Source organism: Gobius niger (genome assembly GCF_951799975.1).
Source record: "Gobius niger genome assembly, chromosome: 10".
Taxonomy (NCBI): Eukaryota; Metazoa; Chordata; class Actinopteri; order Gobiiformes; family Gobiidae; genus Gobius; species Gobius niger.
In genome coordinates, this window is record NC_136861.1 from 1,609,356 (window position 1) to 1,628,532 (window position 19,177).

Here is a 19,177-nt window from a genome sequence, read left to right on the forward strand (position 1 = left end):
ATAACATGCTATATTAAAACAAATGGTAACTATAGCAAAAGCCTAATTTTAGTAAAACAAAACCAACATTTGTAGCAATTTGGTGCCAAAAAAAACACACCTGTATCTACAGCACCTACAGTAACTTTACCTCATCCGTTAACTGAAAGAAAACGCCACATTAGAATATTTTGAAAGTGCCAGTTCAGCATCAATTCTTGTATAAGTCACTTTTTAACATACACTGATGTTGAGGTCAACAACCTTTGCAATTGAAAATTGAAAAACTGTGAAAGTTGCTGTTACAAAGCTCTGTGATTGATAAATACCCAGACACCACAACAGTGTTTCCTTAACTTTGCGAAAGGAGTGAAACAGCGCCCCCAATTTGACGCTGGTGGTCAAAAAGTGTACTGCATCCATATTTACCATTGAGAATGACTGGAAGAGAGTTAGTATTAACCACATGCAGCGCAAAAGTAGGTCACTCTCTGGCGGGCCAACAGAATTGTTTCGGCGGGCCAAATTTGGCCCGCGGGCCCCACTTTGGGCATCCCTGCTCTAAACTATTATCCTTCTTATAAACACCATCAATGAATCAGTCTTTATTTCAGACCAATCAAAGACAGCTAAGGTTCCGGGTTCGAGCTGTGTGTGTAAAACATGTGAGTGAGTCATTAAAGGGATTGTGCCAAAATGTCACTGAAAAGCATCACAGTAAGTCAGCATTAAATCTACATTACATGTTTTTTTGTTCATGAAAAATACAAAAAGTCTGGTCCAAAGCACACTCAGATGAACCTTTCTGTGTTCATTTTGGCCATTTTACACATTATTTTTTTCTTTTCTCCTTTTCTCCTTTTAAAGAAATGATTAGTTGAGGCTATTTGAGGCATGAAAAAGCCCAAAACGTAACAATATTGTGTCCTAACCTTGCGGATTAGAGTCTTTTGTGACCTGTTTCTATCTGTGTGTGTGAGTCTGAAGACTTCTGATGACTCAGGGAAACTCTCAGCACTAGATGGCGCAGCGGACCTTGGATTTGGAAGAATGCGCTTTAACGTTTAGTTTAGTTCACTTTAAGTCTTTCAAATGTAAGTTGACTCTATGTGGATCTTGACGTGACTGGCCGCGCGTTTTGCTTAAATCTGCACAAAAACAAAAACCCATGGAGGCAAAGGAAGAGGCGGGAACAAGAGCCCTGACATCTGCAAAGCATTGAGGGAAAGCTCCAGTGAGGGTGTCCTGTGGGACGGCGGAGACGGGGGGAGCAGGAAAAGCGCACGAGCTCCGAACGCGCCACAGGCCAGGGCACTCCGGACAGATCACCGGGGCACATCTGGACACATCACCGGGGCACAGCTGGACACATCACCGGGGCACAGCTGGACAGAGCACCGGGGCACAAAGACAAGGCTGTGCGTAAACGGTGCGTGAAGTCAAGCGGACTGTGAGGAGGAGGAGCGAGGGACAAAGGAGAGCGAATAACGGGACTGGAGCTCCGCCGGACGCCAGCAGGTAATTACTTTTGCCACAAAGTCTTTCTAAGATTCTTCACATGGGTTTGATCAGATGAGTGGTCAGTGATCAGCCCGATGACTGTGGAGCCAGGAGGAAGAGTTACTGTTGGAGTCATAACAAATGGGGGTTACATATGTCCCATGGTCTCGGAGGGGGGGCGGTGTGTGTCACTTTCTGGCCTGCGCTCATGTTTTTAAGAGGGAAACGCGTGATAACCGATGAGCAGAGATGTTTAGAAAGACTTAAAGAGATGAAGAACAACTTTGTATTTGCCCACGGGAGGCAGGTCCCGCCCACCTCCGCTCCTACTCTCGTTCAGGAAGCAAGAATCCCCCTGACCAATGGTTCTCTTCACACCTCATCTGGACAATATGAAAAATAAAATGTATGTATGTGTATGTGAGATTTTTTTTCTCATATTGCTCAATTAGAATTTTTGATAAATAAATACATGTAGCTGATTCATTAACTTTAGCTTTTATACAAACCTCTGCTCAAACAAAACAAACACTTTCCCCCAGTATCTTCTCACACACAAGAATCGTCCATTTTCTCAACCGAACTCCAAAACTAGGGGCTGTTTCTGTCAAAGAACTGGACCCATGACGATCATTGACATTGACCAAAGTACTGATATCGATTTCGATACCACCTCACCAACAAATGTGACACCACCTCAAAATATCTGACCTCCTCTACACCTGACACAGATCAACTTCTGTGAGGCAGTAATGCTGCGGTCAGCACAGCTGCTGAAGCTCCCACCAGAGAGAGGCTGGTGAAGGGCTGAGGTGATTCCCAAAACATCACTAACATCATTTGTTTGGGAGCTTCTTGAAGACTCCCAAACAAATGGGTGCAAACTTACTGTTACATGTTGCATGTTGAATGTGGTATTGCATACCGCGGTATGGGCAGGGCCAGGTCCTGCTGGAAGATGAAATCTGCATCTCCATACAGATCCTCAGCAGAAGGAATCATGAAGTCCTCTGAAACATTCAGGTAGACTGCTTTCTTAAATCTAAAGGTCACCGCATCAGAGTTTACCAACACCTGCACTGGACATTGCCCCAAATCATGACTGACTGTGGATGTTTCACACTGGGTTCAGCTTGGGTTCTGTTCCTCACCCGTCTTCCTCCAAACCCTTGGACCTTGAGTCCCGAATGAAAGGCTTTACTTTCATCGGAAAAGGGGACCTTGGACCACTGGCCAACAGTCCAGTCCTTCTTCTCCTTGGCCCAGTTGAGACCTTCCTACGTTGGCTCAGGCTCAGAAGAACCTGACAGTTGTGGCCCATCTCCCGGATACGTCTGAATGTGGTGGTTTTTGAAGCTGTGACTCTCGCCTCATTCCACTCTTTCTGGATCTGCCAGATTGATGAATCTTCTCTGTTTGATAATCCGCTGAAGCCCACGGTCAGCTCTTCTGCTGGTGCAGCTTCTCCTGCCACATTGATCTGCTTGGACACAGCACTCTGTGAACAGCCTCCTTATATGAACTTCTGTGGCTCATCCTGGAGGGTCTCAATGATGGTCTTCAGTCTGAGTCTTCCCCATATTCATCCTAACTGAGACAATTGAACCAAAGTGAAGCAGTTCAATGAGCTCTGGGAAAACCTGTGCAGGTGCTTTGAGTTCAGTAGATGAGTCGTGTGTGACTCTCAGTGTAAAACTTTCATTCTCTGTAAAGTTTGGGCTGATTTCTTTCCAGTATTCTAATTTTGTGAGCTGGAAGCCCAAATTATGTACAAAACAACAACTAAATACTTCAAATGGTTTAAATTGTGGGCCCTGATTCTATAATCTATGGAAGTTTATTGTTTTGAATGGAAATATGGAAATAAACTTTTCCATGATGTTCTAATTTTTTGGAAAGGGTCTGTTCACATGTGTTCATGTGGCATAGGGCCTTATGTGACCTGTCAGTGACCTGTCCCAGGAGTATATGTGAAATACTCCACTCGTGTTTGCAATTTTTCTTTTTGGAAACTCATGCTGGGAACTTCAGCTTGAAAATGTGGGTAATTTTCAAAAACACAAACTGTAAAGAGGCTTAAGAACATGTCATTTTTATTTAGGGGAGACCGGGGCTATTTGTCACACGGATTAAATCTCACATTGCTTTTAATAGTCACACTGGAGGGCGGAACAGTCATCATAAAATATCAGTTACAGAATTGTCTTCCTTTTTTAGAAGAAGATGAAGCAAGGAGAACGAACGAAAACACTACGGCAGACAGAACCAGAAGTTGCAAACACAAATGTTACCCATAATGCACCGCAAAATTCGGTCACTCCCCCGCCTGTCAGATGAAATTTTGAATTCGAATTCTCCTCGATTTAAACGCACCACGCGATTATCTACTTCATTAAAATCATTATATTAAAATTTGATTAATTGCCCAGCCCTGTTTAATTGCACCCATTTTTATCCGCTTAGAAAATCGACATGTTAAATTTTGTGTAACTGTACTTGGATGGTGTAACTATGTAACCATATTTAAGTAGGGAAAACGTGGTCCCTTCTAACTTCACCCCCGTGTGGGTCCATCTTTGGTCTTTTTGTGGCTGAGACAGGTCCACATCCACTCGTCTAAGCTTTGTTAAGAACATAGCTCACTCTTTAAAAACGGTGGCCTGTTCCTTTAAGAATAACTCAACAACATTAATCTGATCATTACAGATTTTACACGATTGTATTACTTTTTGTGAACCATCGTTTCTGTCCCAGCCTTGATTTTTTGCATTTCCATACTGCTGTTCGCGACATCATTTTGCACGGCTCTCAAAAATACATTTGCAGAGGTTCAAACTAACTTCACTTAGATTTAGTTGGTGAAAGTTGTGCTTTTAAAACAGTGTGAGCCAAAAGCAATGGGCGCTGGCTGCTCTGCTTTATGACCACGACACTGGGGGCCGCCATTGCTGTAGTACTTCCGTATCGGCGCTAGTCTCCCATTGAAAAGCACTGGAGTTTAGACACGTTAAAAACAACTTTAACGCCTGGTTTCAATGTTTTCAACACTAGACTAGGCTAGATATTCCTCCTGAGATAACGCTGGGTTAGTCACAATTTATGAAACCAGGCTGGTTTTTGTAAGAAGAATTTTAGAAATCTGGTACTTAATGAGGGTCGGACTGTTAGCATTGGAGCAGCGCGAGCTACACTGAGTCTGGGCGGAGTCTATACAGTGAAGATCCCGCCCTTGTGCCCTTTATAGGAACATGCTTCGTCAGAGCTGGGGAGGGGGAGTCTGTAAATCCGCCATGACCTCCCCCTCGACCGTGGTCATTATGGTAAACGGGGAGGAGTGAGCAGAAGCTGTCCATTTATATACATACAGTCTCTGGCCAAAACAAGTGTCGGATCTGTGCATCCGTAACGGGAACCACACATGTTGTGATGTTGCACACACTGTTCAGCTCTCCACTGGGATTGAGAAAGTCAATATTCCAGAATATTATTATTAAAGGTTGCTGTGCATATGTGTCTGTAAAACAGGGGTAGGCAAGTTTGCATCACGGAGGGACGATTTTCTTGATATCTTCAAAACACCAAGAGCCAAACCTCACAAGCCTTACTAGCCCAAAGTAAAGCACCATTTTTAACGAATGCCATATATGACCTAAGGTGGTGTTTTGTCAGGAAATTATTACAAATATTGATAGTATTTATTGCAGTTTTAGATCTATACTTCTTTGATCTCTGATTGTGATATTTCTTAAAATCATGTTGAGGCTAGAGGTTCTATGCTGACAGGCCGGATTTGGCCCCCGGGCCTGACTTTGCCTGCCCTTGCTGTAAAATAACTAGAGATAATTCCCTGTATATGCCCATGTATTTAAAATAATTCTCTTAATTTCCTGTTTTTCCATGTACAATTTCTGTCTTTGAAATCCGCAGACTTTTGCAACCCTAATTGCAATTAGATATTAGTTCAAAAATCACATTAACTCGTCCAGTAGCATTAGCATCTGAGCTCAGGCAGAAATCTGAACTGCTAAACTCATAGAACAATAACCCTGACCCTGATTATGACCCTGCCTGCGGGCTCAGCAGCTGGAGACAGGATGGACAGAGATATAGTGTTCCAAAGAGTTGATGCCATGTGTTAGGAGGAGGGTGTCAGGCGCGGGGCGGGGGCTTCCTTCCTGTCAGCTCTTATCACTGCTCTGGAGGAACTTACCCATTCACTGACCCTGGATCAGTGTTGCAGCCCAAGCTTCCAAGCTTTGGGTCATTTACAAAACAGGACCTTTTCCTTGTTTATGCCACAGTTATTAGAACAGTCATTCAAGTGCAGAAGGACAGGCTCAGGCCATGTCCGGCCATCACTACGGTCATAAAGGCCCAGACATGATCTAGATAAGGTCTAGTTCACTACTATCCATGTGTCACTACAGTCATAAAGGCCCAGTCATGATCTAAATAAGGTCTAGTTCACTACTATCCATGTGTCACTACAGTCATAAAGGCCCAGTCATGATCTAAATAAGGTCTAGTTCACTACTATCCATGTGTCACTACAGTCATAAAGGCCCAGACATGATCTAGATAAGGTCTAGTTCACTACTATCCATGTGTCACTACAGTCATAAAGGCCCAGACATGATCTAGATAAGGTCTAGTTCACTACTATCCATGTGTCACTACGGTCATAAAGGCCCAGACATGATCTAAATAAGGTCTAGTTCACTACTATCCATGTGTCACTATGGTCATAAAGGCCCAGTCATGATCTAGATAAGGTCTAGTTCACTACTATCCATGTGTCACTACGGTCATAAAGGCCCAGTCATGATCTAGATAAGGTCTAGTTCACTACTATCCATGTGTCACTACGGTCATAAAGGCCCAGTCATGATCTAGATAAGGTCTAGTTCACTACTATCCATGTGTCACTACAGTCACAAAGGCCCAGACATGATCTAGATAAGGTCTAGTTCACTACTATCCATGTGTCACTACGGTCATAAAGGCCCAGACATGATCTAAATAAGGTCTAGTTCACTACTATCCATGTGTCACTACGGTCATAAAGGCCCAGACATGATCTAAATAAGGTCTAGTTCACTACTATCCATGTGTCACTACGGTCATAAAGGCCCAGACATGATCTAGATAAGGTCTAGTTCACTACTATCCATGTGTCACTACAGTCATAAAGGCCCAGACATGATCTAGATAAGGTCTAGTTCACTACTATCCATGTGTCACTATGGTCATAAAGGCCCAGTCATGATCTAAAAAGGGTCTAGTTCACTACTATCCATGTGTCACTACAGTCATAAAGGCCCAGACATGATCTAAATAAGGTCTAGTTCACTACTATCCATGTGTCACTACAGTCATAAAGGCCCAGACATGATCTAGATAAGGTCTAGTTCACTATATGTCACTATGGTTATAAAGCACAGTTATGATCTTTACGCACGCAGCAATAGCGTAGTCGGATGGAAGTAACCCTGGTAGTACATTTAACTACAATATGAAAAGAGAAGGAGGTTTGTGTGTATTCAGAGCTGTCCCTGTGCTGTCTCCAGGATGTCGGTGTCGGGGACCTGCCTCTGCTGCGTCAAATACCTCATGTTTGTCTTTAACCTGGTGTTCTGGGTGAGTAGTCCCGCAGGCATCTGTCCTCTCCCGGGCACTCTACAACCGGTCAAAAAGAGGAATTAATGGCTACAGTATAAGGTTTGGTTGATTGTCTGACTGTGTGCTTGCTGCTGTAGCTGGGGGGCTGCGGCCTGTTTGGCGTGGGGGTCTGGCTCTCCTTCACCCAGGCCGAGTTCTCCTCTCTGCCCCTGTCCTTCCCGTCGCTGTCGGCCGCCAACCTGCTGCTGGTGGCGGGCGGCGTAACCATGGTGACGGGCTTCCTGGGCTGCCTGGGAGCGCTCAAGGAGCAGCGGTGTCTGCTGTTCATGGTGAGTCCCCCACCAGACCCTTACGTGAGCAGATTAAAAAAAGGAAATGACACTGAAATGTTATTTTCAAAGGACGACCCGTCAGAAGTTTGGGAACACTACAGATTATATATTTTCAATTCTTTTAAATTTCCTCCCTTTATTCATAAGACATTTTGTCAATGCACTTCTCGATGTCGTCACAGAACCGGTTTGGACTTCACAGACTGTTAAACCACTTCAGGGACTCTATGAAGCTCATGGAGATAAGACCTAGAATGAAGGGAATTTAAAATATAAAACACATTTCAGTTATTTTACTCTGTTTTGTTGCCTCCATAATCCCATGAGATCATTAATAGTTCAATCAATCAATCAAAGTTTATTTGTATAGCACCTTACAACAACACAAGGAAGACCAAAGTGCTTCACAGAAAGATAAAACAACATTAAAAATATCAATCAATCAATCAATCAATCAATCAATCAATCAATCAATCAATCAATCAATCAATCAATCAATCAATCAATCAATCAATCAATCAATCAATCAATCAATCAATCAATCAATCAATCAATCAAAGTCTTAAAAGCTAGTTTGAAAAGATGTGTCTTCAATCTCGACTTAAAGAGGGACAGCTCAGTGAGAACACGCAGACTGAGGGGCAGCTGTTCCACAACCCTGAAAGAACGATCGCCCCACTGTTTGTACCGGGACCTGGGCACGTCCAGAACCATCTGATCGGCAGACCGGAGACTCTGCTGGGGCGATGTACGGTCAACAACTCAGTTAGATATAACGGAGCGAGACCAATAGTTTAATGTCTTCAATGAGAATCACTATGGAAATAGTGTTGAAGATAAAAACAAACCAGTATATAGAAAGTGTTTCCAAGCTTTTGACGGGTACTTTATGTAAAATTGAGCCATTTGATCTTTAATGATAGTATTTACTGTCCATAATGCATGTCTTGGTTTTGCTCATGTCCACAGTTCTTCCTGATCCTGCTGCTGTTGGTTCTGACCGAGGCTGCGCTCATGTTGGTCATTCACATCTACCAGGACAAGGTCAGTCCAAGCAATGCTCTGAAATGGACAACCAAATAATAATGATTCTGGGACAAATAGTGTAGAGCAGGCCAACTCCTCATGGTGCTGAAAGACGTCCACCCTACCCGTCAAAAGTTAAAATGTTAGTTCTGTCCAAACTCATTCTTAACTTTTCTAAACCCCAATTCGTCACAGGGACAAGTTTATAGGCAAAGTTCACAACTTGCAAGGTCACTTTTACGAGTCACGTTCACAACAATGCAAGATAAATCTCCTGAAAGTTCATGAAATTGGTACATTTTATAATTAAAGCATGGCAAGGCAAGGCAAGTTTATTTGTAGAGCATACACAAGGCAATTCAAAGTGCTTCACAGTTGCATAAAATGACAAGAAAACAGATCACAGCAATATAACATCAACATAAAAGTGAATCAACTACGGTAAAAGGCAAGAGTGCAGATAAAATACTTTCAGTTGGGCAAAAAGAACTGTTTTCAGCCTGGGTTTGAACATTGTCAGAGTTGAGGCCAGTCTCTCTGCTCATGAGGATGGTGTTTTCCCCACAGACACAAGGCAAATTTTGTTCCATTTCTAGAAATAAAATCAGGTTTAGCTTAAACGAGTTGATACGTACATGTCTGGTCTTTGTGCATGCCAGTGGAACCCCCGTTTGGAGCTATAGGAATAAATTGGGAGAGGCCAAATGCTAACAACGTCTTTGGTTGTTTTGCGTGACTGAGTGCACGCACAAAGACCAGACTGGTACGTATCAACTCGTCTAAGCTCAGATAAGAACATGTCTCAGTATGGAAAAATGGTGGCCTGTTCCTTTAAGACATGGAAGCACACTGAGCTAACGATGTCCTGTGTCAGCTGGACTCGCGGGCCCAGGACGAGCTGAAGGAGGGCATGCAGAGGTACAAGTCTGACCCGGGGCTGCAGAAGTCCTGGGACAGCGTGCAGAAGATGGTGAGTGGACTGGGGGGGGGGCTCTTGGACAATGTTTTCGCTGCCCTCCTTGTCCCACTGAATGCCTCTGTGTGTCCCAGTTCAAGTGCTGCGGCGTGTCCAACAAAACGGACTGGTGGGATGTCCTGGAGGGGGCGCTGCCGGCCTCCTGCTGCTCCGTGGGCACCGACCCCTGTGTGGACGGGTGGACCGAGGTGTGCACTCAAAACATCAGCCACAACATCCCCATTCAACAGATAACATCACTCACATTCACACTGACTACGATTACATGCCGTCGATGTTCAGGCGAAGGTCAATATTCCAGTTTCTGTCACCATTTGGAAGAATCCGTTTAAAGCAGACAGAGTTACTCCTGCTACATGGTCATTGGGCCTCATTCACAAACGTTCCCAGCACATTCTTGCCCACACATTTGTTCTTAAGGCGTCTTAGGAAGATTTTTAGGCATTCACAAAACTTGTTCTTAGCAGAAAACATTCCTCTGTTCACAATCCTGCTCCTGATGGGACCCAACATTCTGAGTCATATATATTTGTACATATTAAATCATAGATATAGATATAGATATAGATATAGATATAGATATAGATATAGATATCACCCCCCTCACATCAGTCTGATCCGAATGCCTGGGCTCGAGCTGTGTCTTTATGACACAAGTGAAGAGGTGGTTATGTGGCTCCAAATTCAGATAATCAATCAATTATTCCAGAATGTATGTTTGTCTCCTCCTGCCTCCCCCCGCCGCGTTCACGCCGCTCTGAACAGCTGATGCGCATCGCCGCTGATTGACACTGTGACGCACCTGCCGCCACGCCTGCACATGTGCGTGCACTTACATTGACAATACACAGGAATCAGCTGAAAAACTACAATTAAGGCAAAACATGCCTCACTGCCCCTCCTGGAACCGCTCTCAGCTCCTGGGGGCTCTGTTGTCGGGTCTCCCATGGCAAACAGGTCCGACAAAGAGCGGTTCAGAAGCCCCTCATGAGAGACCAACCACCCATCACCTGCAGGAGGAGCCATGGGGGTGGGCGCAATGTCCCCACGACCCGGCAAAGGAAAAGTGGAAGAAGATGGATGGACATGCCTTACTGTAAAATGAAGAATGGACTGAGGCAGCGACGCTTCCCCCATAGTGTTCAGCGCGGGTTGAAGCCTGTTCATGCTCGCAATTTGGCAGGGTTTCTTGGGCCCGCTCCACTATTCACGGGTGAAAATAAACATGATAAATGGATAAAATTAGGAAGATGTTAAGACAAACACTTGGAGGTCACAATGACAGATAGGCAAAAAAAGTTTCAATGGACTAGTCTATGGCTAGTCGGCGCATACAAGTACTCCCTTTACTCAAAGGAGCAATGTGAGGATTTGCCCAAGAGGACTCCAAGGCATGGAGACGGAGGCAGGTAAGGTTTAAGAATTTATTACAAAAAATGAAAAGGCTGAGGCGACGGGGGCAGGGTGGGAGCAGACAAAACCAGCGCGCAGCAGAGGCAACCTTGGGCACAGGAGGAAACGGGTAAGTATATAAGTCTCATATGAATGAGACAGAATGATCTGGCAGTGTGGAGGACTGAGCAGAGCACTTGAAGACTGGTTCATCATTAAGCCCATGTGTGCTTCATTCCTACAGGTTCAACCACCAGCTCTGCACAGAGAAAACACAACAAACACTAACCCTATCACAGATTCCTTGCCAATGGAACATGCGCAGAACACAAATGAACGTTCCTTTTGATGGGGATATTCCGATACGTGTTTACATTTGGGTTAGCGCACAACCTAAGAAATAATAAAACAACCGAGTTATTGACTGCATGTAAACGTAGATATTGTCTGTGCAATTGTAGTTTCCTTTCTTTTTCTTAACCAGATGTCGGTCAGGTAAACATCAGATTCAGAAAACTTTATTTCAGGAGGACAATTAAGTTTGCAACTGCTGCTTTTGAGAATAAAAACACATATAGAAAAGTTTACAACAACGTGTCAATCAACAGTCAAAGAGGAACATAGTAGCTATCTGTCAGATTTCATAAACACCTCTGTAATATAACCTCTATAATCAGGTGCATGGAGCAGCAGAGAACAATCATATTGTGCTTCAATGATCGAAGAACTCCAGAATTCATTTAAAGACCAGATTATGCTTGAAAATAGCCAGGTTGCTCTGAAACGATTTCAGCTCTAACAAATGATTGACATTGTTTAGTGAAACTCTTTCTTTCATTACAAACTGCTTCATAGTGAAATCAAATCATTCCGAAATGTGCTTCTATGCCGCGGTACAGTGATATTATTCTGCCGTACTGAACTGTTTTTGGGCTGTTGTTTTGGTACAGCCATGTTACCAGAAGGCGCGGCAGTGGCTCCTGGACAACATCCCCTCGGTGCTGGTGTTCGGGCTGTGCATCGGAGTGGTCCAGGTCAGACACACAGCAACACACTGGAATACTAACACACCACGATCATGTTTGACTGACTGCCAGGAACTAAGCCATGTCATTATTTAAAGCTGCAGGTGAAAACCATGGTTAATGTTTAGTAACTCATTTACTAAACTAACTAGTTTGTAACTTATTTATAGACACAATAAATGCATGCATTTAAACCTGACTCAATTGTTTTCCCTATTTCCCTTAAAGCTCTTCCCTAACCCTAACCCGCTCTAACCGTAGTTCTTCACACTCCTCCTGTAGCTTTTCCTGCTCTAACCAGCTCTTCACACTCTAACCGTAGTTCTTCACACTCTAACTGTAGTTCTTCACACTCTAACCGTAGTTCTTCACACTCTAACCGTAGTTCTTCACACTCTAACCGTAGTTCTTCACACTCTAACCGTAGTTCTTCACACTCTAACCATAGTTCTTCACGCTCTAACCATAGTTCTTCACGCTCTAACCACAGCTCTTCACGCTCTAACCGTAGTTCTTCACACTCTAACCGTAGTTCTTCGCACTCTAACCGTAGTTCTTCACACTCTAACCGTAGTTCTTCACACTCTAACCGTAGTTCTTCGCACTCTAACCGTAGTTCTTCGCACTCTAACCGTAGTTCTTCGCACTCTAACCGTAGTTCTTCGCACTCTAACCGTAGTTCTTCGCACTCTAACCGTAGTTCTTCACACTCTAACCGTAGTTCTTCGCACTCTAACCGTAGTTCTTCGCACTCTAACCGTAGTTCTTCGCACTCTAACCGTAGTTCTTCACACTCTAACCGTAGTTCTTCACACTCTAACCGTAGTTCTTCACACTCTAACCGTAGTTCTTCACACTCTAACCGTAGTTCTTCACACTCTAACCGTAGTTCTTCACACTCTAACTGTAGTTCTTCACGCTCTAACCGTAGTTCTTCACACTCTAACCGTAGTTCTTCACACTCTAACCGTAGTTCTTCACACTCTAACCGTAGTTCTTCACACTCTAACCGTAGTTCTTCACACTCTAACCGTAGTTCTTCACACTCTAACCGTAGTTCTTCACACTCTAACTGTAGTTCTTCACACTCTAACTGTAGTTCTTCACACTCTAACTGTAGTTCTTCACACTCTAACCGTAGTTCTTCACACTCTAACCGTAGTTCTTCACACTCTAACTGTAGTTCTTCACACTCTAACCGTAGTTCTTCACACTCTAACCGTAGTTCTTCACACTGTAACTGTAGTTCTTCACACTCTAACTGTAGTTCTTCACACTCTAACTGTAGTTCTTCACACTCTAACCATAGTTCTTCACACTCTAACTGTAGTTCTTCACACTGTAACCGTAGTTCTTCACACTCTAACTGTAGTTCTTCACACTGTAACCGTAGTTCTTCACACTCTAACTGTAGTTCTTCACACTCTAACTGTAGTTCTTCACACTCTAACTGTAGTTCTTCACACTCTAACCGTAGTTCTTCACACTCTAACCGTAGTTCTTCACACTGTAACTGTAGTTCTTCACACTCTAACTGTAGTTCTTCACACTCTAACTGTAGTTCTTCACACTCTAACCGTAGTTCTTCACACTGTAACTGTAGTTCTTCACACTCTAACTGTAGTTCTTCACACTCTAACCATAGTTCTTCACACTCTAACTGTAGTTCTTCACACTGTAACCGTAGTTCTTCACACTCTAACTGTAGTTCTTCACACTCTAACCATAGTTCTTCACACTCTAACTGTAGTTCTTCACACTGTAACCGTAGTTCTTCACACTCTAACTGTAGTTCTTCACACTGTAACCGTAGTTCTTCACACTCTAACTGTAGTTCTTCACACTCTAACCGTAGTTCTTCACACTCTAACCGTAATTCTTCACACTCTAACCGTAGTTCTTCACACTCTAACCGTAGTTCTTCACACTCTAACCGTAGTTCTTCACACTCTAACCGTAGTTCTTCACACTCTAACCGTAGTTCTTCACACTCTAACCGTAGTTCTTCACACTCTAACCGTAGTTCTTCACACTCTAACCGTAGTTCTTCACACTCTAACCGTAGTTCTTCACACTCTAACTGTAGTTCTTCACACTCTAACCGTAGTTCTTCACACTCTAACCGTAGTTCTTCACACTCTAACTGTAGTTCTTCACACTCTAACTGTAGTTCTTCACACTCTAACCGTAGTTCTTCACACTCTAACTGTAGTTCTTCACACTCTAACCATAGTTCTTCACACTCTAACCGTAGTTCTTCACACTCTAACCGTAGTTCTTCACACTCTAACTGTAGTTCTTCACACTCTAACTGTAGTTCTTCACACTCTAACTGTAGTTCTTCACACTCTAACCGTAGTTCTTCACACTCTAACCGTAGTTCTTCACACTCTAACCGTAGTTCTTCACACTCTAACTGTAGTTCTTCACACTCTAACTGTAGTTCTTCACACTCTAACTGTAGTTCTTCACACTCTAACCGTAGTTCTTCACACTCTAACCGTAGTTCTTCACACTCTAACCGTAGTTCTTCACACTCTAACTGTAATTCTTCACACTCTAACCGTAGTTCTTCACACTCTAACCGTAGTTCTTCACACTCTAACTGTAGTTCTTCACACTCTAACCGTAGTTCTTCACACTCTAACCGTAGTTCTTCACACTCTAACTGTAGTTCTTCACACTGTAACCGTAGTTCTTCACACTCTAACTGTAGTTCTTCACACTCTAACCATAGTTCTTCACGCTCTAACAGTAATTCTTCACACTCTAACTGTAGTTCTTCACACTCTAACCATAGTTCTTCACACTGTAACCGTAGTTCTTCACACTCTAACTGTAGTTCTTCACACTCTAACCATAGTTCTTCACACTGTAACCGTAGTTCTTCACACTCTAACTGTAGTTCTTCACACTCTAACTGTAGTTCTTCACACTCTAACTGTAGTTCTTCACACTCTAACTGTAGTTCTTCACACTCTAACCGTAGTTCTTCACACTCTAACCGTAGTTCTTCACACTCTAACTGTAGTTCTTCACACTCTAACCGTAGTTCTTCACACTCTAACTGTAGTTCTTCACACTCTAACCATAGTTCTTCACACTCTAACTGTAGTTCTTCACACTGTAACCGTAGTTCTTCACACTCTAACTGTAGTTCTTCACATTGTAACCGTAGTTCTTCACACTCTAACTGTAGTTCTTCACACTCTAACTGTAGTTCTTCACACTCTAACTGTAGTTCTTCACACTCTAACCGTAGTTCTTCACACTCTAACCGTAGTTCTTCACACTGTAACTGTAGTTCTTCACACTCTAACTGTAGTTCTTCACACTCTAACTGTAGTTCTTCACACTCTAACCGTAGTTCTTCACACTGTAACTGTAGTTCTTCACACTCTAACTGTAGTTCTTCACACTCTAACCATAGTTCTTCACACTCTAACTGTAGTTCTTCACACTGTAACCGTAGTTCTTCACACTCTAACTGTAGTTCTTCACACTCTAACCATAGTTCTTCACACTCTAACTGTAGTTCTTCACACTGTAACCGTAGTTCTTCACACTCTAACTGTAGTTCTTCACACTGTAACCGTAGTTCTTCACACTCTAACTGTAGTTCTTCACACTCTAACCGTAGTTCTTCACACTCTAACCGTAATTCTTCACACTCTAACCGTAGTTCTTCACACTCTAACCGTAGTTCTTCACACTCTAACCGTAGTTCTTCACACTCTAACCGTAGTTCTTCACACTCTAACCGTAGTTCTTCACACTCTAACCGTAGTTCTTCACACTCTAACCGTAGTTCTTCACACTCTAACCGTAGTTCTTCACACTCTAACCGTAGTTCTTCACACTCTAACTGTAGTTCTTCACACTCTAACCGTAGTTCTTCACACTCTAACCGTAGTTCTTCACACTCTAACTGTAGTTCTTCACACTCTAACTGTAGTTCTTCACACTCTAACCGTAGTTCTTCACACTCTAACTGTAGTTCTTCACACTCTAACCATAGTTCTTCACACTCTAACCGTAGTTCTTCACACTCTAACCGTAGTTCTTCACACTCTAACTGTAGTTCTTCACACTCTAACTGTAGTTCTTCACACTCTAACTGTAGTTCTTCACACTCTAACCGTAGTTCTTCACACTCTAACCGTAGTTCTTCACACTCTAACTGTAGTTCTTCACACTCTAACCGTAGTTCTTCACACTCTAACCGTAGTTCTTCACACTGTAACTGTAGTTCTTCACACTCTAACTGTAGTTCTTCACACTCTAACTGTAGTTCTTCACACTCTAACCGTAGTTCTTCACACTGTAACTGTAGTTCTTCACACTCTAACTGTAGTTCTTCACACTCTAACCATAGTTCTTCACACTCTAACTGTAGTTCTTCACACTGTAACCGTAGTTCTTCACACTCTAACTGTAGTTCTTCACACTCTAACCATAGTTCTTCACACTCTAACTGTAGTTCTTCACACTGTAACCGTAGTTCTTCACACTCTAACTGTAGTTCTTCACACTGTAACCGTAGTTCTTCACACTCTAACTGTAGTTCTTCACACTCTAACCGTAGTTCTTCACACTCTAACCGTAATTCTTCACACTCTAACCGTAGTTCTTCACACTCTAACCGTAGTTCTTCACACTCTAACCGTAGTTCTTCACACTCTAACCGTAGTTCTTCACACTCTAACCGTAGTTCTTCACACTCTAACCGTAGTTCTTCACACTCTAACCGTAGTTCTTCACACTCTAACCGTAGTTCTTCACACTCTAACCGTAGTTCTTCACACTCTAACTGTAGTTCTTCACACTCTAACCGTAGTTCTTCACACTCTAACCGTAGTTCTTCACACTCTAACTGTAGTTCTTCACACTCTAACTGTAGTTCTTCACACTCTAACCGTAGTTCTTCACACTCTAACTGTAGTTCTTCACACTCTAACCATAGTTCTTCACACTCTAACCGTAGTTCTTCACACTCTAACCGTAGTTCTTCACACTCTAACTGTAGTTCTTCACACTCTAACTGTAGTTCTTCACACTCTAACTGTAGTTCTTCACACTCTAACCGTAGTTCTTCACACTCTAACCGTAGTTCTTCACACTCTAACTGTAGTTCTTCACACTCTAACTGTAGTTCTTCACACTCTAACTGTAGTTCTTCACACTCTAACTGTAGTTCTTCACACTCTAACCGTAGTTCTTCACACTCTAACCGTAGTTCTTCACACTCTAACCGTAGTTCTTCACACTCTAACTGTAATTCTTCACACTCTAACCGTAGTTCTTCACACTCTAACCGTAGTTCTTCACACTCTAACTGTAGTTCTTCACACTCTAACCGTAGTTCTTCACACTCTAACCGTAGTTCTTCACACTCTAACTGTAGTTCTTCACACTGTAACCGTAGTTCTTCACACTCTAACTGTAGTTCTTCACACTCTAACCATAGTTCTTCACGCTCTAACAGTAATTCTTCACACTCTAACTGTAGTTCTTCACACTCTAACCATAGTTCTTCACACTGTAACCGTAGTTCTTCACACTCTAACTGTAGTTCTTCACACTCTAACCATAGTTCTTCACACTGTAACCGTAGTTCTTCACACTCTAACTGTAGTTCTTCACACTCTAACTGTAGTTCTTCACACTCTAACTGTAGTTCTTCACATTCTAACCGTAGTTCTTCACACTCTAACTGTAGTTCTTCACACTGTAACCGTAGTTCTTCACACTCTAACCATAGTTCTTCACACTCTAACTGTAGTTCTTCACACTCTAGCCATAATTCTTCACACTCTAACCATAGTTCTTCACACTCTAACCGTAGTTCTTCACGCTCTAACAGTAATTCTTCACACTCTAGCCATAGTTCTTCACACTCTAACCATAGTTCTTCACACTGTAACCATAGTTCTTCACACTCTAACCATAGTTCTTCACACTCTAACCATAGTTCTTCACACTCTAACCATAGTTCTTCACACTCTAACTGTAGATCTTCACACTCTAACCGTAGATCTTCACGCTCTAACCATAGTTCTTCACGCTCTGTGCAGATCATGGCCCTGGTCTTCTCCATGCTCATGTACTGCCAGATCCGCTGTGCCGAGAAGGATCTGGACTAAGTCTGCAGCTTCTTCTGGACCGGGACCCGTCTGAACCCAGCCAAGACCCGCTCTGGACCCGCCCCGATACAAACCTGAACCCGGTCTGGACCCGCCCCGATACAAACCTGAACCCGGTCTGGACCCAAAGTGGATTAAGTTTTCCCTAAGCCTTACACTCCAGTCTGGAGTCAAATGGGATCCAGTCACGGCCCCGTTCGGACCTGAACCCACCCCAAGACTACAAAACCCCAGAGATGCACCGATCCAGCTTCTTCACTCCCGATACCGATACTGGGGATTTGAGTATATCCGATATTACTGATACCAAGAGACTTTCTGAAAACTCTTTTCTCTATTCTCTCCAGTCTTATCTGTTCTTACAAACCACATGTTACATTAAATTATCAATGATCATCTTTTAATAAACTGTAATGGAAACAAAATAAACAAGGATCTCCGTAAATGCAGTAAATGTCCTCAGGCTTACAACAGTCGTCTGATCATCACTAATATGTTGGATCAGTTCTTCTTTCACAGCGTTTCGTACACTGGGCCACTACAGGAGTGTCCATTATTATTGTATTACTTTAGATCAGCCATTCCTAAAGTGGGGGGCCCCAGAGGCACCGCAGGGGGGCCTGTCCACACACCATTTACATTAAAGGGACTAAATGAGATGGAAGTTGTGATTTTAACACTCACTACTGCCACCTCAGTTCTTACGTGTAACTGCAGTTTCTATATGAAGCTCGTGCATGACGGCACTTTCACCCGAGTTCGCGGCAGTTGTGGTGAATAGGTGTGGTCTCCTTCTACACATTAGGACGGGGGGGTCGAAGTCGTCAGTCCCCACGGCGGGTCGCGGGCCCATGTGCTTCATCAGCCTGTGTCACACGTTTCTCAAAGTGCTGCATAAAGTCATTATTCATTCACCCCACACTGGCCCCACACTCACCCCACACTGGCCCCACACTCACCCCACACTCACCCCACACTGGCCAAGGAAGACGGAAAGCGTTTTTTTGCCACTTGGTCTGAGCCCGGCGTTCGTGGTTAATCTACCAACTGTATGGAGTTCTTCCCTTTTTTAAATTTAAGCTGCCCCCTAGTGGCTAGCGTGTAAAGCATCCGTGTAGCTCTGAGAGCAGAGCGTCTGTCAGGAGTCGGAGGCTCGTGAGATCGAATCAGATGATGGTTTATGAT

At 43.3% G+C, this 19,177-nt stretch overlaps 1 protein-coding gene across 1 annotated transcript; it reads left to right on the plus strand.

Moving 5' to 3' along the window:
- The first annotated feature begins 1,326 nt into the window (after positions 1-1,326).
- On the plus strand, positions 1,327-18,126 carry tspan4b (tetraspanin 4b). Its single transcript, XM_079565108.1, has 8 exons — positions 1,327-1,497; positions 7,047-7,116; positions 7,236-7,427; positions 8,400-8,474; positions 9,331-9,426; positions 9,507-9,620; positions 11,775-11,858; positions 17,924-18,126. Exons 2-8 carry the CDS (start codon positions 7,048-7,050, stop codon positions 17,990-17,992), a joined length of 699 nt encoding a protein of 232 aa, XP_079421234.1. The 5' UTR covers positions 1,327-1,497; position 7,047; the 3' UTR covers positions 17,993-18,126.
- The last annotated feature ends 1,051 nt before the right edge of the window (positions 18,127-19,177 follow it).